This window comes from Lithobates pipiens, unplaced genomic scaffold (genome assembly GCF_037356315.1).
Source record: "Lithobates pipiens isolate NorthernLeopardFrog02 unplaced genomic scaffold, aLitPip1_a1.2 Scaffold_1, whole genome shotgun sequence".
Lineage (NCBI taxonomy): Eukaryota > Metazoa > Chordata > Amphibia > Anura > Ranidae > Lithobates > Lithobates pipiens.
In genome coordinates this window covers 226,083,519-226,106,704 of record NW_027507685.1, presented here as the reverse complement: position 1 = coordinate 226,106,704, position 23,186 = coordinate 226,083,519, and the positions used below count along the sequence as shown (strand labels likewise).

The 23,186-nt window shown below is 48.2% G+C and overlaps 1 protein-coding gene across 1 annotated transcript; it reads left to right on the top strand.

Annotated features, from left to right (window-relative positions):
- Positions 1-1,194: 1,194 nt before the first annotated feature.
- On the top strand, positions 1,195-21,612 carry LOC143988937 (saoe class I histocompatibility antigen, A alpha chain-like). Its single transcript, XM_077488878.1, has 5 exons — positions 1,195-1,307; positions 8,620-8,898; positions 10,871-11,137; positions 13,885-13,981; positions 20,662-21,612. The coding sequence occupies exons 1-5, from the start codon at positions 1,223-1,225 to the stop codon at positions 20,729-20,731; spliced, it is 798 nt and encodes a 265-aa protein (XP_077345004.1). The 5' UTR covers positions 1,195-1,222; the 3' UTR covers positions 20,732-21,612.
- Positions 21,613-23,186: the final 1,574 nt, after the last annotated feature.

The following is a 23,186-nucleotide window of genomic DNA, read 5'->3' as shown; positions in this document are numbered from 1 at the left end:
AGCAGACTGTGCGTCAGTCCCTATACCGCTGAAGGACTGCTGCAGTATAGGGCAGCGGTCAGCAGTAGTGCACGGCAACCCTATGTATTGTGGACCGATAGCGGTCCTTACAGAACAGCAGACTGTAACGCACTCAGGCCTATGTACCGTAGCACCCTATACCAAGTTACCAGTCCTTATAAGAACTTTTGTGGACCAAGCAGGTTGTGTGTTAGTGATTAGCAGACTGTACGTCAGTCCCTATACCAATGAAGGACTGCTGCAGTATAGGGCAGCGGTCAGCAGTAGTGCACGGCAACCCTATGTATTGTGGACCGATAGCGGTCCTTACAGAACAGCAGACTGTACCGCACCCAAGCCTATGTACCGTAGCACCCTAGACAGACCAAGTTACCAGTCCTGATAAAGAGCTTTGTGGAACAAGTGAGTTGTGAATGATTAGCAGACTGCAGCAGAAGGGCAGCAGTCAAGTATAATATTCTTTCTATATTTGGAAGAAAGAATATTATACGTGTACAAGCCTATTACCGTACCACTGATACCAGTCCTGAAAAGAACCTTTGTGGAACTAATAGTAACAGCAAGTCTTTAAAATTATCCTCACTGCCTGACACACTGCTTCCTGCCTGTCCCTATACAAATTGGCAAAAAAGAGTAGGCTGGAACGATTAGCTGGAACAGCTCTTTTGTGGACCTGATAGTAACAGCTAATGATGATGATGATGATGATGATGAAGAAAGACTAATCTGGCTGAGCTGTCCCTAAAATAGCAGCATACAGCGCTCTGTCCCTTTATCTAAACTGACAAAAGAAACTCAGGCTGCTGACCTAACACCTATACCAGTCCTGAAAAGAACTTTTGTGTACCAAATAGCTAGCGTTTTCTCTGTCCCTACTCCACACAGGATCCTTTCCCTACAGTGACAGAAGAAAGAATGTAAAATGGCCACCGGATCGGGTGTATTTATAGGTTAGGGGGAATGTCCAAGTGTCCATGAGCTGTCATGTCTCAATTGGTTGTCCTGTAACACATGATAAACGTGTCACGAAAGGTTAAAGTTCTTGTATACATTAAACACGTAAGTCCGCCGGGGCGAACGACGGAAAAAGGCGTTCGAACCCGCGGACGGCGAAAGTCGGAAATTCGCCGCGAAACGACCGCCGGGCGAACCGTTCGGCCATCACTACTGGTCAAAGGGGAACCTGAGTAACACTGATTGGATGTTCTTTAATATGTTTCTGGGCAGTTATTTATATTATTTTCCCTTACATGTGGATGAATTGAAAAATAAATTTGAACATAAAGGTAAGAGAAATTGTACCATTTTGGTACCAAAATTGTAACATTTTGATTGTATTGATAGGACACATGCAACCACATTAAACATTTCAGAACTTAAATCTGAACTTCATGAAAACAGCTAAATACACAGAAAAATACATTTGGAGTAGCTGTTTTACCTGCCAAAGAATATATACTGTATGCATGTACACCCAGTACTGAGATTTATATTGCAAAGACAGGATGGTGATCTCGCTTTCCTCTATTTCAGTTATGTATAGCCTGGCAATTTCTCTGCTGCCAATCTGTGACTACTTGAGGTAATGTAGCCTGGTGTCCACCCTGTAACCAAGAATGGTCTTGACCTGTTCTGGTTCGAGGGAGGTTTTTTTCCATGTTGATTATTCAGCCCAGGTTTTTTAGAACCGACATAGCTTTGTTGGTATCTGACCTGACCTGGGTGACTAATCGTCCAGAGATCAGTAGATCGTCCAGGTATGGAATCAGAGATATACCCTGGAGATGTAGGAAGGCTATTGCTTCGGTTAGGATTTTTGTAAAAATCATTGGTCTGGCTGTTAGCCCAAATGGAAGGGCCACGAACTGCTAGTGAAAAATCTCTCCTCCCACTGCTACTTCGAACCTCAGGAATGCCTGATGATCCACATGAATTGGAACATGCAGGTAGGCATCCCTGAGGTCCAGAGTCATCATGAAGGCCTCCTTCATGAAGTTTTGCTGCCCAGAAGCAGATACTCTCCATAGTAAACTTTTTGTATTCCAGATACCTATTCAGGTTTTTTTAAGTTTACTATCAGCTGATACTTTCCTGATGACTTGCGAACAACAAATACATGGGAGTAGAATCCCTGGTATTTTTGTTCCTTTGGTACTGGCACCACCACTCGCTGTTCCACCAATTCCTGGATACCCCCCAGGAACCCTGAGCCAAAATTAAAAATAATTTTTGCGTGGTGGTCCCCCCAAATTCCATTACCAGGCCCTTCAGGTCTGGTATGGATTTTATGGGAAACCCCATGCCAAAATTGAAAAAAAATGGCGTGGGGTCCCCCCAGAAATCCATACCAGACCCTTATCCAAGCATGCAACCTGGCAGGCTGCAGGAAAAGAGGGGGGACGAGAGAGTTCCCCCCCTCCTGAACCATACCAGGCCACATGTCCTCAACATTGGGAGGGTGCTTTGAGGTAGCCTCCCAAAGCACCTTGTCCCCATGTTGCTGAGGAGAAGGGCCTCATCCCCACAACCCTTGCCGTGGTTGTTGGAGTCTGCGGGCGGGGGGCTTATCAGAATCTGGAAGCCCCCTTTAACAAAGGGGACTCCTAGATCCCGCCCGCCCATGTGAAATGGTAATGGGGTACATTGTACTCTACCATTTCACTCAAAAAAGTGACAAAAAAGTAAAAAAAAACACACACACACAGCTTGGTACAAGTCCTTTAATAAAAACAAAACAAAACAAAAAAATTCCAGCAATGTATTCCTTCTATGATCAATGAACGATACAGCCTCCTCTGTAGGAGCCACCCAGCAAAATGACGCGCAATTCGGATGACAGTTCTTAAATAACTGAGGACGGGGCCTCCTCTGCCTCAGGACCCTGAGCTGTTGACTCCCTGGAGGCATCACGGAAGGCTTTTACTGTCGCCAGCATTTCCGTTTGCATAGGGGAGAGAAACGTTTTCATCAATGTCGAAGCTTCTTTTACCGCTAACTTGTTTATACATTTATAGCAGAAGGGCTTTGAGTGGGACTTGGGGAGTTTGGCCTTACAGTACCCACATTTTTTTGAGGAGCTATGCCCTGTAGTGGCAGGAGGGTGTTTATCTGGGGCTTCCTGGGCTCCACTGGATCTACCCGCAGTTGTAGTTGCCTTCCCTTCCTCCTGTTCCATGAGGAGGTTGGCAGGGTCCTGGGCTGCTGGTACCGCTAGTGGGGCAAGTACAGCCAGCTCACTGCTTCTCCCCACCTTGCTCTGCTCTCCAAACTTCTCCTGGCTTTCTAATACTTCCGGATTGCACTCTTACTCCGGCGCCGCCCACTTCCTGTGATGCAACCGTGCATCAGAGTGAGGTTTGGAAGGCAGCACTTCCTGAAACTTTCCAGCACTGAAGAGAGCGGCTGGTGGTGATGATTCATACAACCCTAGCGATAGCGTGCATTCCCTGCGGCCAGAGCGCTGGTGCAAACTTAGGGGTGACCCAAGAGAAAGGACAAGCCTACAGGTTAGTTAAGCCCTCCCCGGCTTCCCTAAAACCTGTCTCAACAGGGGACGTCAGACCCTCCCGATCATTCAGTCTTTAAACAAAACAAACATGCTGCTGTGTTCGGGAGAAACACATTCATAACTGAGGATCCAGGGGAAGGGTGGGGACTTATAACAAGCTTTCAAGTGATTGTGTTTCCTGTAGGGAGGAGCCCTCATGTCAGGGAATTAGTAGACCAGACTGTGTGACACCTCAGGCTGAGTAGCAGGCTCCGGGTCATCGGGCTGGGCAGCAGGCACTGGGACATTAGGCTGAACAGCAAGTACCGTAAGGGCAGGTTGGATCACAGGCACCCGCTCAGCAAGCTGGGTAACGGGCCCCAGCCAAGTGGGCTGGGTAATGGGCCCTGGCTCAGCGAGCTGGACACTACGCACTGGTTCGGCAAGCCCAATAATGGGCACTGGCTTAACAGGCCAAGTGACGGACTCCGGTTTAGCAGACTGGGAGAAGGGCATCGGTTCAGCAGACTGGGTAACGGGCACCAGTTCAGCAGACTGGGTAATGGGCACCAAAACTTCAGGCTGAAAAAATGGGACTTCAGATTGGGATACCAATATCAAAACATCAGGCTGGAAGGCAGGAACTGAGACATCAGGCTGGGAAGCGGGGACATCAAACTGGAAGGCTGGGACGTCAGACCGGGTAACAGGCACTGGGACGTCAGACCGAGTAGCAGGCACTGGGTTGGCAGGTTTAGATGGGTCATCAGGTTCAACTGGCAGGAACGCAGGCTGGAAAAGGTTGGTTGGTGTGGAGGCAGGTTGGGTTACTGGCAGGATGGTGTGGGTCGGAAAGAACTTTTGTTTCTTTTTTGGGTAAGCCACTGCAGCTTTGTACATAGGCGCAGGGTTGTAGGAAAATAATGTAGCCTGGCAAAAGGAAGGACAAGGAACAGTGGCTGGAGGAGGGTTTTGTGGGATTGTTACAGGTGGAGAAGAGGCAGGTGGATTGAAGGCAGGATAGGTGCTACACTTGGAGACTGGGTAATGGTATTTGGTAGGCAGGTGATTAATGGCAGGGCTGGAATGTTGTGGCTTAGCTAAATGCAGGAGATCTGACCATGCCTGTAGCACAGGCTGAACAATCGCTGATTCACACACAGCCTGACTAACCAGAGATTGCATTGAATGGATGCAAACAGACACCTGCTGTGAACAAGAGGAATAACATTCCATGAAAAAGGCTGGATCATCCCCTAATAACCATACCAGAGATTCAACTTGGACATAATTGAAGGGGGGAGAAAAATCGTCACTTCCTTCAGGAAAACACGACAGGGCTGACTTTGGGCATAACTGAATTAAGGGCTGAACATCCTCAAATGACATGTCGCCCCGATCCACTACTAGGGAATGAGCTGATCGGATAGTTTCCATCAGCTGGTCACTAGTCCACCCTTTTAAAATTCACCATCATCTTCTGCCAGCAGAGAATAATAAATGATTTCACTGAAATCCATATTAGCAGAACTAACAAACCAGGATTGTTCCTCAATGCAGCCACGTCTGGTCAGGGATGGCCTTGGTATACTACTGTCAGGGAATTAGTAGACCAGACTGTGGGGACTGCACAGAGGAAACCAGAAACGCATGTAAGTGAATAATAATGGTGTTTATTTACATAGGTGACAAGCAAGTGAATATAAGAGAGCACAACCAACTCCAAACTCACAAACAACAATGGTATATACAAATAAATGGGAAATACCAGAATCGTAACAAAATCCAGGCCGAGGTCATACACAGGGGGGTCTGCAGATGGGTAAGGATGGGAAACCAACAGGACAGGGAGAGGGCGGGTGGATGGGCTGCAGAGCAGGAATGCAAGGCAAACAGGAGACAGGAGGGACAGGTCCAGGGTGGGATTGGGAGAGATCAGGTCGGGTCAGATGCAGGCTCACAGCCAGGGCACAGGGAGAGAGATACCAAGGCAAGCATGTGAGGGCTTGCGGGGTATTTATGAGACTGCAGTAATTGTCCTCATGTAACACTTGACCGCAGGAAGTGTTGTCTGTTCCATACTGCCAGGATCCATCCGCTGGTGGACGTCAGTACTGAGGCCCAATGATGACATAACACCAGCAGGGAAAGCCTCCCCTGACAGTTACAAACTGCCTGCTGGTGGACCTCAGTACTGCACGCCAAATGATGGATCTTACCAGCGGACAAACCCCTTCCTGATACCTCATCTCTCAGGTGTGCCGTCCTGGAAGGTGATAGGAGAAAGTTACATCTTATTCTCATCTGACCAGAGCACATTCTTCCACATGTTTGCTGTGTCCACCACACAGCTTCTTGCAAATGGACTTGTTATGGCTTTCTTTCAACCATGGCTTTCTTCTTGCTACTCTTCCATAAAGGCCAGATTCGTAGAGTGCACGACTAATAGTCAGCATGTGAAAAAATTCTCCCACCTGAGCTGTGTATCTCTGCAGCTCTTCCAGAGTTACCATGGGCCTTTTGGCTGCTTCTCTGATTAATGCTCTCCTTGCTCTCCAGTTTAAGTGGACGGCCATGTCTTGTTAGGTTTGCAATTGTGCCAAACTCTTTCCATTTTCGGATTGATGGATAGAACAGTGCTCTGTGAGATGTTCAAAGCTTGGGTAATATTTTTATAACCTAACCCTGCTTTAAACTTCTCCACAAATTTGTTCCTGACCTGTCTGGTGTGTTCCTTGGCATTTATGATGCTGTTTGTTCACTAGGGTCCTCTAACAAACCTCTAAGCAGTGGCGGCTGGTGAAGTTTTAGGATGGGGAGGCGCCAGACCCTGCCCTTCCTTACTGACCACTCCCACTTGAAAATGGGCACGGTTTCAGCGAAATAGTGGGTGTGGCTCTAAGGTGGTGTGGTTAGCGTCTGAGGTAAACGAGGGATGGAAGGACAGCAGGCCCAGATCCTACACAACAATAGAGATGTGTATTCTAGAAAGTTTAACAATCAACAGATACTCTAAACACCTGGTGTTAGCACTTAAATCATCCCGGCAACATGGTTGTTATGGTGTCAGGATGATCGAAGCATATTATTTCTATTATTACATTGTAATATAAAATGAAATCATTCAACTCACCATAATGCAGAATCAGTGGGATCCCAGAGCATGTCACTAGCCATGTCGCCTGCCACCAGATGCCAAATACAGCCTCAGTGTCCCATCAAATACAGCCTCAGTGTCCCATTAAATACAGCCTGTGTCCCATCAAATACAGTCTGTGTCCAATCAAATACAGCCTCACTGTCACATCAAATACAGCCTGTGTCCCGTCACAAACAGCCCGTGTCCCATCAAATACAGCCTCACTGTCACATCAAATACAGCATCACTGTCACATCAAATACAGCCTCACTGTCCCACCAAATACAGCCTCACTGTCCCATCAAATGCAGCCTCACTGTCCCAGTTGGGAACCTAGTGCTGTTACAGTGGGTGTTGTGTGCCTCCTGCACAATATACACCTGAAGCTACCACTTATTGCTGGTGTTCTGTAATACAGGCATCTGCAGCAGTTAAAGTGGGTGTTGTGTGCCTCCAGCACAGTATACACCAGAAGATACCTCTTATTGCTGGTGTTCTGTAATACAGACATCTGCAGCAGTTAAAGTGGGTGTTGTGTGCCTCCGGAACAGTATACACCTGATGATACCCCTTATTGCTGGTGTTGTCTGTTGCATATCTTGCATATTAGCCTTTAAAATTAGCAATTTTGATTTTGAACGTTCGAGTTCCATAGACTTTAATAGGGTTCTAAAGTTTGTATGAATTTTCGGTCCGTTCGAAGGTTCTGGTGCGAACCGAAGGGGGGGGGGGGGGGGTGTTTGGCTCATCCCTAATCCCCAGTGACAGTCTGCTGAGCCAGAAATGAAATTTCCACACTGGTCTTGTTTCCTGGCCCACGATTGAATACCTGTGCATCAGGAATTGTATCTCCTTACCTTGATAGACATGCCTCTGCTCCAGACTCCGCTCCTCGGCCTCGCAGCTATACGAAGTGGTGACAGGATACTTCCTGTTTTCTCTCGCTCAGGCACAATGGGAGAGAGAAAACAGGAAGTGACATCAAACTCGGATGTCAATCAAACCGCCCGGCCGTAGTAATAGATACTACGAGCACCGGGAGGAAGCTACTCGGCGCTTCAGAAAGTGCCGCAAGGCGGGTTAAAACCCTGCAAATGAAGCGCCGCATCTTCAATCTTGTGATTGCATAGATGTGGGGCTTCCCATAGTGCACTGTGTTCGGCGTCCGAAAACAGTGCACTTTCAGACCTTTTTTTAATACTTTTAATTTTTAAAGGGCCAGTTTAAAAAAAAAAAAATTTTCTTTGTGACTGCCTGGGGGGGGGGGGGGGGGGGGGGTTGGGGGGGGGGTGCGGCGCCCATGTGCCCCTTATGGACGGGCCGCCACTGCCTCTAAGAGCTTCACAGAACACCTGTATTTATACTGAAATTAAGTTAAACACAGGTGGACTGTTTTTACTAATTAGGTGACTTCTGAAGGCAACTGGTTCCATTCGATTTTAGTTAGGGGTATCAGAGTAAAGGGGGCTGAATACAAATGCAAATTTCAGATATTTTTTGTAAAAAAAAATTGAAAACCATTTATCATTTTCCTTCCACTTCCAATTATGTGTCACTTTGTGCTGGTCTATCACATAAAATCCCAATAAAATAAGTTTACATTCTTGGTTGTAACATGAAAAAAGTAGAAAATTCCAAGGGCTATGAATACTTTTTCAAAGTACTGTATCTCCCTTCCACATCCTTCTTTCTAGATATCCTGAAGGCAAAGCAGGGCATGTGCCCTGGGTGATCAATGCTTGCGATGCCCCTGGTTGTAGTGTTATTAACCAAGTTAAAAAATTCAGGTTTCAACTATGGGTTTGCCTTATAATATGAAGGTTGAAGAACCAAGAAGGCTTGTGATGATTTTGCCATAGGGATATCCTTAACACATATAGCTACACATTTGTATATAGACCCCTGTGCATCCTACATCCAGAAGTCTGAAATGATTACAAGCTAAGCTAACCTGAAAATCAATTCTTCTCAGGTGCCTTCACAATTCAATGCCGGGTAATCTGTCCCTCATCCATGGACAACCTGGCAGGCTATGCTTTTAAGATCGCTATGGAAGGAGAAGATCTGGTGCATTTAAATGTCACAGAAGGGGTGTGGGTCGCTGGGGACTATCCTCTGTCTGAAGCTGTACGGAAATACCTGCAGAAGGATATGGTCACACTGGCCTCCATTGAAAACATGCTAAAGAAGCAGCTCCATGCCTTGGCCACCACATATTTAACTGCAGGGAAGGAAACCCTCTCCAGAAAGAGTAAGTAACACCATGAAAAGTAAACCATAGCCAAAAATTGCACATTGTGCCATTTTTAATAAACAATACTAGTTATCGTGGCTTTTTTGTCAGAGAATAGATCCATCCCTTGGCCATCATGGAAGCATATGCATGCTGTGTGGACATTAAAGTGTTACTAAAGTCAAGATTTTTTTTTTATTATTAAAATAACAAACATGTTATACTTACCTGATCTGTGCAGTGGTATTGCTCAGACCGGCCCAATCCTCCTCTTCTGGGGTCCCCGGCGGCAATCTTGGCTCCTCCTCTTCTGTTTGGGACTACCATAGCCATGGGGAGAGGGTTGTATGCGACCTGTGTCCAGCGGGACTTAGGCCCACCCCCCTCCCCAGTTCCTCCTCACTGCATCTGATTGACAGCAGCAAGAGCCAATGGCTCCTGCTGCTGCTTGAATACTGTGTAAAGAGGAAAAAAGGGGAGAATAGATGCAGCCGTGCACAGCACTTCACACAGGGAAAGGGGGGGGGGGCACAGAGAAACGGAAAAGTTTTTTTTGCCCTAATGTAAACAATGCATTAAGGTAAAAAACTTTTTTTAGGTTTAGTGACACTTTAACCGCCTCCTGACCACCGAAGGGCACGTACAGGCAGATTAACGTACCTGTACGTTGCCCTTTAAGAGGCAGCTTGTGGGGATACCTGCGGAACCCCGATGTCCTCGGGATACCCGCGATCGTCTCACGTTGAGGAAGAACGGGGAGATGCTAATGTAAACAAGTATCTCCCCGTTCTGCCTAGTGACACTGTCACTGATCAGCTCTCCCTGTAAGCGGGAGCGCTGATCAGTGACATGCCACACACAGCCCCTCCCCCCCACAGTTAGAATCACTCCCTAGGACACAGTTAACCCCTACAGCTCCACCTAGTGGTTAACCCCCTTCACTGCCAGTGAAATTTTTACAGTAATCAATGCATTTCTTTTAGCATTGATCGCTGTATTAATGCCAATGGTCCCCAAAAAGTGTCAAAATTGTCCGATGTGTCCGCCATAATGTCGCAGTCACAATAAAAATTTCTGATCGCCGCCATTACTAATAAAAAAAAATGATCAATAAAAATGCCATAAAACTATCCCCTATTTTTTAAATGCTATAACTTTTGCGCAAACCAATCAATAAACGCTTATTGCAATTTTTTTACCAAAAATATGTAGAAGAATATGTATTAGCCTAAAATGAGGAAAAAAATATGTTTTTTTAATATATTTTTGGGGTATATTTATTATAGCAAAAAGTAAAAATAATGCGTTTTTTTCAAAATTTACGGTCTTTTTTTGTTTTTGCAAAAAATATAAACCGCAGGGGTGATCAAATACTACCAAAAGATATCTCTATTTGTGGGAAAAAAAGGACGTCAATTTTGTTTGGGAGCCACGTCGCACGACCGTGCAATTGTCAGTTAAAGCGACGCAGTACCGAATCGTAAAAAGTTCTCTGGTCTTTGGCCAGCAAAATGGTCCGGGGCTTAAGTGGTTAAGGTACACCCTCCCTGATAAGTAAGAAATACAGCTGCACACCAACCTGGTCCAAAAGGTAAGTCAACAAGACAGCTTTAGCCTGACTTCACCCAAGCCACGCCCCACCGTCTTGTTGGCTGGGTTTGTGTGCGGCAGTGTTTCTTTCCTTCCTGTGCACTACAGAGCTGATGGATGGGCTCCTTAGCTGCCTACACCCTTGAGTAGGAATCACCGGAGCTAAAATATGTTTGTCTGGAGTGGCATCCCACATTTCCTAGTTACACCCTCTCTGATGCTGCACATTTGCATTACAAGAGGTTGAGGAGTGGGTCTTGGTTTATGCTGGTTGACTTGTGATAAAATATAACTGGAGAGGCCAGATTTAGCTGTAAGTTCTTTTGCATCTTTATGAATCAGGACCATTATATATGTGCCCTAATCATTCTTCTTCTCAACTTTCCTTCATATATCTCAGTCCAGCCACAGGTCTACATAACCAAAAAAGTTGATAAAGCTGAAACAGAGGTGATCTGTATGGTGACTGGATTTTATCCGAAGCAAATCAAAGTAAGCTTATGGAAGGAGAACATAAGGAAGGATGTGATGTCAACTGTGACTCTACCCAATGGAGATGGAACTTACCAGATAACAGTGTTGACAATTACAAATTCGATAGAACAGGAAAGTGTCTACTGCCGAGTTGAACACAGCAGCTTCAAAGAGCCACTAATAGTACATCTGGGTGAGTATCCATAAAAGGCTTTGCTTGATGTTTTGCTACAAGAAAATAGATGTAAAAGCTGAACTAATGAAATAAAAACTCCACACAAATGGCAAAATACATAGTTAGAATTTATATATTACACTATTTGTTTTGCCTGTCCAAGGATCTGTAAGTATGAATGGCTGTTTCTGCAATTTACAGAGACTTTCCACACTACACAGCTGAACAGGTGATGAATAGAATTCTTAATGAGCCCCTTGTCTATCAAGGTATGTTTAGAAATTTCCTGGTTATCAAGGGGTTAATACATGCGTGGTATGCATTTTTAGAGTTGGAAATGGTCTTTCATGTAAAAGAGATCTTGGCACCAGCGCCAGATCACTTTACAGGGTTCTGAAGGTGGACCCCCTACAGCCAATGCTTGTGATGGTTCTCAGGCTCCCCTGTTCCTCCAAGGAGCCTGGGACTGCGATAAACTACTTTAATATTGAGTGCAGGAGGCGGCTAACGAACCTAGAAGTGATGTGTTATGTCACTTGTGCCACGTACAATCAAACAATCTGGTGGAAGAGTCAGGCGGACTTGAGTCCGCCGGACAATCCCCCCGTGTGTGGGCTCCGGTGGACTTTTTTTACCCAAAAGTCCGGCGGACTAAGAAAGTAGTTTTGCACCAAAATATGTCCGCCGGACTCGCAGTCCGGCGGACAATACGGCCCTGTGTATGCTAGTCTGCTGTACTTTTGAAATGAACGGACTTTTCCGGCCCGCAAAAAAGTCCGCTCATTTTGAGCGCAGCTCCAGGTAGCCAGGACTAGCGAAGGAAGTGTCGCTGGCCCCGTCACCTGGTATGGAGTTAAAGGGGAAGCCCTATGCCGAAAAAACGTTGTGGGGGTCCCCCCTAGGTCTATATCAGACCCTTATCCGAGCATGCTACCCGGCCTGTCAGGAAAGGGGGTGGGGACAAGCGAGCGCCCCCCCCCCCTCCTGAGCCGTACCAGGCCACGTGCCTTCAACATAAGAGGGTGCTTTGGGGAAGGGGGGCCGCGCAGCCCCCCCACCCCAAAGCACCTTGTCCCCATGTTGATGAGGACAAGGGCTTCTTCCCGACAACCCTGGCCGTTGGTTGTCGGGGTCTGCGGGCGGGGGGCTTATCGGAATCCATGAGCCCCCTTTAATAAAGGGGCACCCGGATACCGGCCCCGCACCCTATGTGAATGAGTATGGGGTACAATGTTCCCCTACCCATTCACCTGTGAAAAAAAATGTCAAAAAAATACAACACACAAGGTTTAAAAATAATTTATTGCACTGCTCCGGGGGTCTTCTGTCTTGGGGGGTCTTTTCGCCGGACTCCTCTGCTATCTTCTGCTCTTTTACTAGCACTTTTACTAGCAGAGGAGCCCGGCTTTCTTCTTCATCACCGCCCGGGGGTCTTCTTCTGACTTCGGGGGTCTTGTCCCCTTCTTCGGTTCTTCTTGCCGGGCCTCCGCTCCTTCTACAGAACAGAAGGCGGCGATAGAAGACCGGGCCACCGCTTGTAAAAGAGCTAGAAGAAAGTGCGGAGGCCCGGCAAGAAGAACCGAAGAGGGGGACAAGTCCCATGAAGTCGGAAGAAGACCCCCGGGCAGCGACAAAGAAGAAAGCCGGGCTCCTCCGCTAGTAAAAGAGCTAGTAAAAGAGCAGAAGTTAGCGGAGGAGTCCGGCGAGAAGACCCCCCAAGACGGAAGACCCCCGGAGCAGTGCAATAAATTATTTTTAAACCTTGTGTGTTGTGTTTTTTTGAAAAAAAAATTCACAGGTGAATGAGTAGGGGTACATTGTACCCCATACTCCTTCACATAGGGTGGGGGGCCAGGATCCGGGGCCCCCTTATTAAAGGGGGCTTCTGGATTCCGATAAGCCTCCCGCCCGCAGACCATGACAACCAACGGCCAGGGTTGTCATCAACGTGAGGACAAGGTGCTTTGGGGTGGGGGGGCCGCGTGGCCCCCCTTCCCCAAAGCACCCCCCATGTTGAGGGCACGCAGCCTGGTATGGCTCAGGAGGGGGGGTGCTCGCTCGTCCCCACCCCCTTTCCTGACCGGCTGGGTAGTGTTCTCGGATAAGGGTCTGATATGGACCTAGGGGGGACCCCCATGCCGTTTCTTCAGCGTAGGGCTTCCCCTTTAACTCCATACCAGGTGATGGAGCAAGCAACGCTTCCTTCGCTAGTCCCGGCTCCCTGGAGTCGCGCTCAAAATGAGCGGACTTTCCTCCGTGTGTGTGGGCGAGTCCGTTCATTTCAAAAGTACGGCGGATAGTCCGCCGCAAAAGTACCGTGTGTGGGCAGGTACGCTCGTTCGGACAGTCCGGCAGACAGTCCGGCGGTTTGTCCGCCAGACTAAGTCCGCCGGATAGTCTGATCGTGTGTACGCGGCATTGGAGATTCAAAGCTATCATTCCCCAGCTACAGCAGCAGCTAATCAGGTATGATCTGTGCTTAATTAGCTGCAGTAGAGGGCAGGGGAGAAATTGATGGTCTAATAGATACCTGACGTCTTCATAAAGAGGGCCTGTCTCCTGTCATATCCTGACAAAAGTTTAAATAATCCCTGTACTACATGAGCTGTAATATTACACTTATATAATCATTCTAAAAACAAAAATCACTATTGTAAACAATTCAAAATGGTATTCATTTGTGTGTTTAAGCAGAACTAATGTTTATAAAATTTATAAATATGTACATACAAGACTTCTACTGAGCTTCCTCATCATCTCTACAGATAAAAGACATCAGATATCCAGTGGGCTGGTTATATGTATCGTAGTTGCTTCTGTGGTCGGACTGGCATGCTTATTGAAGTATTATAGAAGTCGCAGGTAAGATGGCATCATCAGGAAACACAATAAGGTGTATGATTGGATTATCGAGCATAGGTGAATTTTAGTACACATTTATAGTAAAGTTGGTAAGTTGGTACTTTCCTAATATCAATCCTAAAAAAACAAACTCTAGCACCATAGCCTTCATAAAGTCTGTGCGTGACTTCACTTTTCTACTCCAAATTATTAATATCGGTAGACATTTTCCAGTATTCTAGCAAATGCCCATTCAAATTTTTTCCTACTTCTGAATACTAGTGGCAAAACAATCAGGGTCGCAGAAGTCACACTTGCGACTGGACCCTGGAGTTCCGGCACTGTGTGTGTGGGGGGGGGGGGGGGGTATGCAGTGTTTCCAGCCTCCCATTATCCCAGTGAAAATTCAAGGAAAACAGCCTGATTTCTCCCATCCGTAGGACAGGAGAATGTCTGTGCATTTAGGGGCTGATGGCTGAAGCTGAGTGGTGTGTCTCACACAGCCCAGCAAGTTCACTCCCCAATCCCAGCAACGGACGGGAGATGAGCGATGCATACAGCTCCCCCTCCTCCTCCTCTCGCCCCTGTTCTCCCCCTGTGTCTACCCGGCCCACCCACTCTCCTATCCTAATGTACAAAAGTGAAGGAGAGGGGGGGTGTGCATGGGAGATATGACGAACAGCAGTAAGCAGCTACACATTTCAACCTGTGTGAACTTCCAGCCTCGTCCCTCCAATGAGTGAGCACTGCATTTTGCATTACACTTTAATCACTGAACTGTCCCTTTCTCTCCCCTATGTGTCTTCCTCCCCCGCTCTGTTCATCCAAGATCCAGTTAGCATGACATGTGAAGGACCTAACCCACAGTCACTTAAGCCACCCATTAAACATAATATCTAACCCCTCCAAATCCCCTCACAATTACCTTAAAATTAAATAAATAACATTTTAAATAACTCTTAGGCCGCGTACACACGGGCGGACTGTTCGCCCAACCTTGTCCGCTGAACAGTGTTTGGGCGGACAGTCCGCTCGTGTGTGGGCTTTCAGCGGACAGTTTCAGCGGACAGTTGGACGGACAAAGTCTTTCGGAAATTCCGAAAAACTGTCCGCTGAAACTGTGTTTGAGCGAACAGTCTGCCCGTGTGTGGGCCAGTCCGCTGTACTTTCGAAATGAGCGGACTGTTCCCGCTCGGAAAGTCCGCCCATTTCGAGCGCGTGTACAGGTAGGCGGGGCCCGCGAAGGAGACGTCGCGGGCTCCGCCGCCTGGAATGGGCTTAAAGGGGAACCCCAACGCCGAAAAAAATCGGCGTGGGGGTTCCCCCAAAGTCCACACCAGACCCTTGTCCGAGCACGCTACCCGGCCGGCCAGGAAAGGGGGCGAGCGAGCGCGCCCCCCCTCCTGAGCCGTACCAGACCGCGTGCCCTCAACATGGGGGGGTGCCTTGGGGAAGGGGGGGCCGCGCGGCCCCCCCACCCCAAAGCACCTTGTCCCCATGTTGATGAGGACAAGGGCCTCTTCCCGACAACCCTGGCCGTTGGTTGTCGGGGTCTGCGGGCGGGGGGCTTATCGGAATCCGGGAGCCCCCTTTAAGAAGGGGGCCCCCGGATACCGGCCCCCCACCCTATGTGAATGAGTATGGGGTACAATGTACCCCTACCCATTCACCTGTGAAATAAAGTACAAAAAAAAACACAACACAGGGGAAAAAATATTTTATTGCACAGCTCTGGGGGTCTTCCGTCTTCGGGGGTCTTCTCGCCGGACTCCTCCGCTATGTGTGTGTAGCTCTTTTGCTAGCGGAGGAGTCCGGCTTTCTTCCTCCCCGCCGCCGGCCTCTTCTCCCGACTTCGGGGGTCTTGTCCCCCTCTTCGGTTCTTCTGCCGGGCCACCGCGCCTTCTTGTAGCTCTTTTGCAGGCGGTGGCCCGGTCTTCTGTCGCCGCTGCCTTCCGTTCTTCTGTCGCCGCCTTCGGTTCTTCTGCCGGGCCACCGCGCCTTCTTGTAGCTCTTTTACAGGCGGTGGCCCGGTCTTCTGTCGCCGCTGTCGCCGCCGACTTCCGTTCGTGTTCTTCTTCTTGTTCTTCTTGTTCTTCTCCAGGAGATGTTGACACGTCGCTCCCTCCGGCCGGAATGCCAGAGCCGCACTGTGCGGTCACTTATATAGTGACAATGGGGCGGGGTCACATGGTATATGTCACATGGGTTGGTCACATGGGTTGATGTCACATGGGGACTATGACATCGTAAGGGGGCGGGGTCACCATGTGACCAACCCATGTGACATATACCATGTGACCCCGCCCCATTGTCACTATATAAGTGACCGCACAGCGCGGCTCTGGCATTCCGGCCGGAGGGAGCGACGTGTCAACATCTCCTGGAGAAGAACAAGAAGAACAAGAAGAAGAACACGAACGGAAGTCGGCGGCGACAGCGGCGACAGAAGACCGGGCCACCGCCTGTAAAAGAGCTACAAGAAGGCGCGGTGGCCCGGCAGAAGAACCGAAGGCGGCGACAGAAGAACGGAAGGCAGCGGCGACAGAAGACCGGGCCACCGCCTGCAAAAGAGCTACAAGAAGGCGCGGTGGCCCGGCAGAAGAACCGAAGAGGGGGACAAGACCCCCGAAGTCGGGAGAAGAGGCCGGCGGCGGGGAGGAAGAAAGCCGGACTCCTCCGCTAGCAAAAGAGCTACACACACATAGCGGAGGAGTCCGGCGAGAAGACCCCCGAAGACGGAAGACCCCCGGAGCTGTGCAATAAAATATTTTTTCCCCTGTGTTGTGTTTTTTTTTGTACTTTATTTCACAGGTGAATGGGTAGGGGTACATTGTACCCCATACTCATTCACATAGGGTGGGGGGCCGGTATCCGGGGGCCCCCTTCTTAAAGGGGGCTCCCGGATTCCGATAAGCCCCTCGCCCGCAGACCCCGACAACCAACGGCCAGGGTTGTCGGGAAGAGGCCCTTGTCCTCATCAACATGGGGACAAGGTGCTTTGGGGTGGGGGGGCCGCGCGGCCCCCCCTTCCCCAAGGCACCCCCCCATGTTGAGGGCACGCGGCCTGGTACGGCTCAGGAGGGGGGGCGCGCTCGCTCGCCCCCCTTTCCTGGCCGGCCGGGTAGCGTGCTCGGACAAGGGTCTGGTGTGGACTTTGGGGGAACCCCCACGCCGATTTTTTTCGGCGTTGGGGTTCCCCTTTAAGCCCATTCCAGGCGGCGGAGCCCGTTACGTCTCCTTCGCGGGCTCCGCCTACCTGTACACGCGCTCGAAATGGGCGGATTTGCCTCCTCCTTACGTGGGCGAGTCCGTTCATTTCAAAAGTTGAGCGAACTGTTTGGCAAACAGTTCGCTGAAACAGTCCGCTCGTGTGTGGGCAAGTCCGCTCATGCAAATTTTGAGCGGACTGTTTGCCGAAACTGTTTGCCGAACAAGGTTGGGCGAACAGTCCGCGCGTGTGTACGCGGCCTTAATCAACTTTTTGTACTTATGGAGTCTTCGAGGGGAACACACACCACTGGTCACTGTGCCAAACTTCTTTTAACTTTAGGCCTTCGGTCGCAAGCCCCCGGACCCAAAGACGATACTCAACTTTCGCAGTGACCTACCATTTACTCCTTCCTGGTTAACCCCTCGTTAACCAGAAGGTAACTGATAACCCCCATCCACAGATGGGTACCAACCATGTTAACCCCAACCCACAGATGGGTACCAACCATGTTAACCCCCATCCCACAGATGGGTACCAACCATGTTAACCCCATACCACAGATCGGTACCAACCATGCTTATAACCTCCATATTCTCCTCCTCCAAAGACCCAACCACTGCCACAGCACAAAAGGGGTAAAACCCTACCCTTGCGTGCACCTCCACCCCCTCATTGCTCGCTGTATGCATTCCTGCAAACCTAGAGCCCAAAGAACGGTTCCCACTTTGTTAAGGTGCACCCCACCGCTCCCAAAATACCTCCTTATATCCACCTCCAGCTCTCTGTGACATATAACCCCCCCATTCCTGATCACAAACCTATTCACTTCCATGTTGTCTTTCACTCGGGTCCTCTCAACCTATTTTACTGGCCAAGATGCACTGCCCACCATATCTGACCAAACAATGACCATCCCGGCTGAGCTTCCTGACTGGGGATGCCCAACTGTCTACCGTTCGGCCGAACATCAGCTCTTCTGGCCCACCCCCATTAAGCGCATGTGTGACCCAGGATCCACACTACTGCCAGCACAAAACAGTAAGTTCCCCCATAACTAACACTAAAATAAAACCTGATAACCCATCTTTAGACCCAATTCTGCAACCAATGTGGGTGAATGTAAAAACCCAATCTGTCTGCCCACCTACCAATGCACTTATCTGTTTCTTAACTGAGGCAGGCCCTGGAAGCCTCCGTGGCCGCCCCATTTAAGAAAGAATGGGAGGCATAACTTTTTGGATTGTAGCCGCCATTGTCAAAGATTCTCGAAACACGGCTATGAATTGGAACCTTGACAAGGACAACCCATCGCTATGTATCCGAAAAAAGCCTGTGAACCCAGGTTATGTTCTATAAGGATTACGCTCCTCTTACCGGACAAATGTGTGACTTCGTAATCCGGAACACTTGCAGGTGCATGTCTGATTGTTTTTTTACCGTCTTACCCACATTGTGACCGAATCTTGCAAATAACCCACCAACCCCATCAGTAGCCCCCTTTGAGACCGTTTCGAAAGGCAGACTAGATTCCTTATCCATAAAGCCCCAAAGAAAGCCAGTGCGAAGGCCGTGCAAAATAAGGTTTATTCATACTCTAAACCACCAATATTGCTCAGCTACGAAAATTAGGCTGTGTAGCATGTTAATGGAAACTGGGCACCTCATACTTTGAAAAGACAGACCAAGCTTGCCAATTTCCGATCGATCGCAGCTGCCGAGATACCGCTCTCAAATCCCAAATTGAACACAGCCAAAATTGTGTATTGAAAATGCTCATAGACTATACCACTCAACATGTTTCGCTCCAAAACGAGCTTCCTCAGGAGTAGTCGGTATATCTAGTACAGGGATATGCAATTAGCGGACCTCCAGCTGTTGCAGAACTACAAGTCTCATGAGGCATAGCAAGACTCTGACAGCCACAAACATGACACCCAGAGGCAGAGGCATGATGGGACTTGTAGTTTTGCAACAGCTGGAGGTCCACTAATTGCATATCCCTGATCTTGTAGATAAACTGTAGACAAATTTAAACATAAATATAAATATAAATCAAATGTAGATACGGCTAGTGTTAGATACATTCAAAGAATAGTCTTAAAGATAAATACCTAAAGTTCCTCAAATTGTATGAACAGTTGAATATCAAAGGGATCAAGTTTTTAGTTTTTTTAGTTTTGACACTTCTTTTGTTAGATGAATGAGTAAGGAGAACAATGTACCCGATACTCATTCACATAGGGTGGGGGGTTGGGATATGGGGGCCCCCTAGTTAAAGGGGGCTTCCAGATTCCAATAAGCTCCCCACCCGCAGACCCCAACAACCGTCTGCCAGGGTTGTCAGGAAGAGGCCCTTGTCCTCATTAACATGGAGACAAGGTGCTTTGGGGTGGGTGGGAGCAGGGCCCCCCGCCCCAAAGCACCCACCCCCCATGTAGCGGGCATGCGGCCTAGTACGGTTCAGGAGGGGGGGCTCGCTCACCCCCTTTCCTGACCTGCCGGGCTGTGTGCTCGGCTAAGGGTCTGGTATGGATTTTGGGGGTAACCCCACACCGTTTTTTCGGCGTGGGGTTCCCCTTAAAATCCATACCAGACCAAATGGCCTAGTATGCACTTGGAGGGGGAACCCACATGCAAGGAAAAAAAAAACAGCATTTTTGCTTGCACATGATTGGATGATGGAAGTCAGCAGAGCTTCTGCTCATTTACTAAGCTCTGGAACAACTGCACTTTGTAACGTGCACAGTCCATTTGTTTTTAGTAAATCAGCCCCATGGCGTCATAATGGCTGCAAAAATAAGCACAGGACATTGCAGTAAATCAGAGATTTAGTCTGAGTTTAAACAAAGTGCATAGAGAAGATTAGTAATTAGCTATTTTTTTAAACATGAGTACAAATATTAACAGCAGCAGTAAGCAACCCACAGAGAAATTGGATCTATAAATAGTTTCACACAAGAGTTATACACATCAACATGGGGACAAGGTGCTTTGGGGTGGGGGAGGGGCAGAGCATAGCACCCCCCCCCCCTCCCATTTTGAGGGCATGTGGCTCTGATGAGTCGATTGTTAAAGGGCTTGTAAGACAAAGTACACAGGTCTATTAACAACAATGTACACTAAACCTCATTGAGGGGGGGCCTAGGGGGGCTGGGGGAGCAATTTAAGTGACAATAGATTCTCTATTGGCCAACAGCAAAAAGTGCCCTTTGGAAAACTGACCCCTCTTGATATCAATGTAACGGAAAAAAATGCAATCCAACTCTGGAAATTGGGGTAAAACTTGATTTCCACCTAAGTTTGTATCTCAGTGCTAATGTACAGGATGAGGCACAAGACCCCATAATGATGTCATTGTGATCCTTGTACTCTTTTCAAATTTTGTTTTGTAGATTAGGTGAGCATTACCTCTTCATATTTTGTTTCCATGAAGGTCGGGTTTATTACAAATCAGTGCTAAATGTTCAGGTTTTCTTTTTACCTAACACAGGAGATACACTTCAATGGCTGGGGCAACTATGGAAAGATTATCCCTGAGGAGAATAGACGGAGGAGAATAAAATACCTGAAGTGTGCTGGACAGAAGAAGAAGAAAACAATACTGAATTTCACTGCAATGTGTAATAATGTTTAAAGAGACTAGATTTACTAAAACTGGAGAGTGCAAAATCTGATGCAGCTGTGCATGGTAGCCAATTAGCTTCTAACTTCAGCTTGTTCAAATAAGCTTTGATAAAAAAAAAATACTGGAAGCTGATTGGTTTCTTTGCACAGCTGCACCAGATTTCGCACTCTCCGGGTTTAAATAAACCCTATTGGCACTTTGCTTATTCAGGACAAAGTGAAATTGCCTGTGAAAAGGCCCACCAGACACAACTCCCTGATACCCCCCTCATAAGCACTCCCTTGCTGCTACTTCGGCTGTCTTAGCCAATGAAAATAGCCAGTTCTTCATGGTTTTAGGGGAGCATGTGACCTTGTCTCATTGGACAGTGCTCAGGTCTAGCAGCCAATCACTAGGCCCAAGCCCGGTTACATGATGGTCACCTCTGCCCCCTAGTTTCCTACACCAGCCAACACTGGGGATCTTAAAGACAGAGCAAGGAGTGGTGAAGTATCAAGGGCTTGGGGGCCTTTGCAAAGACACTCTTTGCCCTGAATGATCAGAGTGATGGGTTCTCCCTAAAGACATTTTCACATTTGTTTTGTCACAAAGTTTTATAGTGTTCTTGCATCTGATGTGTTACCAGTATGGAGTACAAGAAGTTTTGTTTTTTAGTTGTGGAATTAGGAAAGGTTAGAAACTCTTCCAAGTGTGTCTGTGGCCCACTAGGGGGATGGACAAGTAAGTGGTGTTGCAACCGAAACGCATTGGCTTTTTTTATATAACTTTTTTTATCAGTAATTAAAATTATCTTGGATTCTGTTACCTGGTTTTGGTCTGGAGCTTCTTCTTTAGTTATATGTGTTTTGCTGCTGGATGCCTATTAGGGATCTTTATGTGTGGCAGCCATCTCACTAGAGCTGTTAAGCTTTTTTTTAAAGTTTCCCTTCATCTAACTACACGTATAAGCCTAAAACTTCCCAGCGTCTCTTGAGGGATTAAAAAGGAGCACTCAGTGTCTATAAAAACATCTAAGTTGATGATTTATTATGTATTTGCAGTATAACTGCTATAGTGACTTTTAACAGCTGTATAGTGATCCTGCACTTTCGCCTGCAGGGGGGGCACACACACACTACCGGCGGGCAGCTTCTGCCATGATTATTCACAGCAGAAGTCGATCTGCAGGTGCCTGGCACTCGATGCCTGCTGGCACCCGACGATCTATGGGCAGAGACTCAGAATGAAGCGCTGCCTATGTAAACAAGGCAGAGCTCTGTTCTGACGGGGGAATGGATGGATTTTGTGTTTCTGCAAAGCAGACACTGCAGGCATTCCGGCGGCTGACCCCGCCCCCCTCTGACGCAAGGGGAAACCCGGGGTTCCCTGTGACGTAGGGGTGACCCGCACCCCTCTGATGTAACACAGGCAGGTTTCCGTTACATCAGAGGGGGGCGGGGTCACCCATACATCATGGGGAACCCCGGGTTTCCCCTTGCGTCAGAGGGGGGCGGGGTCAGGTGACGGGTGGCCCCGCCCTCCGTATATAAGAAACGTCAGCCGCCGGAATCCTTGCAGTGTCTCCTACACGGAGACAGAAGAAGGATGGATTCGCTGCGCTGGATGAGATGAGACATCGCTGGAGAGATGACCGTCCGTTGCTGGATAGCAAGAGTGGATTACCGCCGCTGGAATCTTTTTTTTATTTTTTTATTTTTAATAAAGGAATTTTTCAAAAGTGTGTTTGTTTTATTTAACCATTTTTTACACTTTCTTTGTGAAATGGTAGGGGTACTTTTGTACCCCCTTACCATTTCAAACAGGGGGGGGGGCGGGATCTGGGGGTCCCCTTGTTAAAGGGGGCTTCCAGATTCTGATAAGCCCCCTGCCCGCAGACCTCCACAACCACCGGCCAGGGTTGTGGGGATGAGGCCCTTGTCCTCATCAACATGGGGACAAGGTGCTTTGAGGGGTCACGGACCCCCAAAGCATCCTCCCAATCTTGAGGGCATGTGGCCTGGTACGGTTCAGGAGGGAGGGGGGGGCGCTCTCTCGTCCCCCCCTCTTTTCCTGCGGCCTGCCAGGTTGCGTGCTCGGATAAAGGGTCTGGTATGGATTTTTAGGGGGGACCCCACGTCAATTTTTTTTTTAATTTGACGCGGGGTTCCCCTTAATATCCATACCAGACCTGAAGGGTCTGGTTATGGATATTTAGGGGGAACCCCACGTCAAATTTTTTCTTAAATTTGAGGCAGGGTTCCCCTTAATATCCATACCAGACCTGAAGGTGACTATGACTTCCTCCTGGGGATTCATAAACAAAAGTTGGTATTTCGTATAAAATTCTGACGCATGGCAATTCGTATTTCGTATACTCCCGAACGTATGAATTTAGGGAAATTCGTATGAAT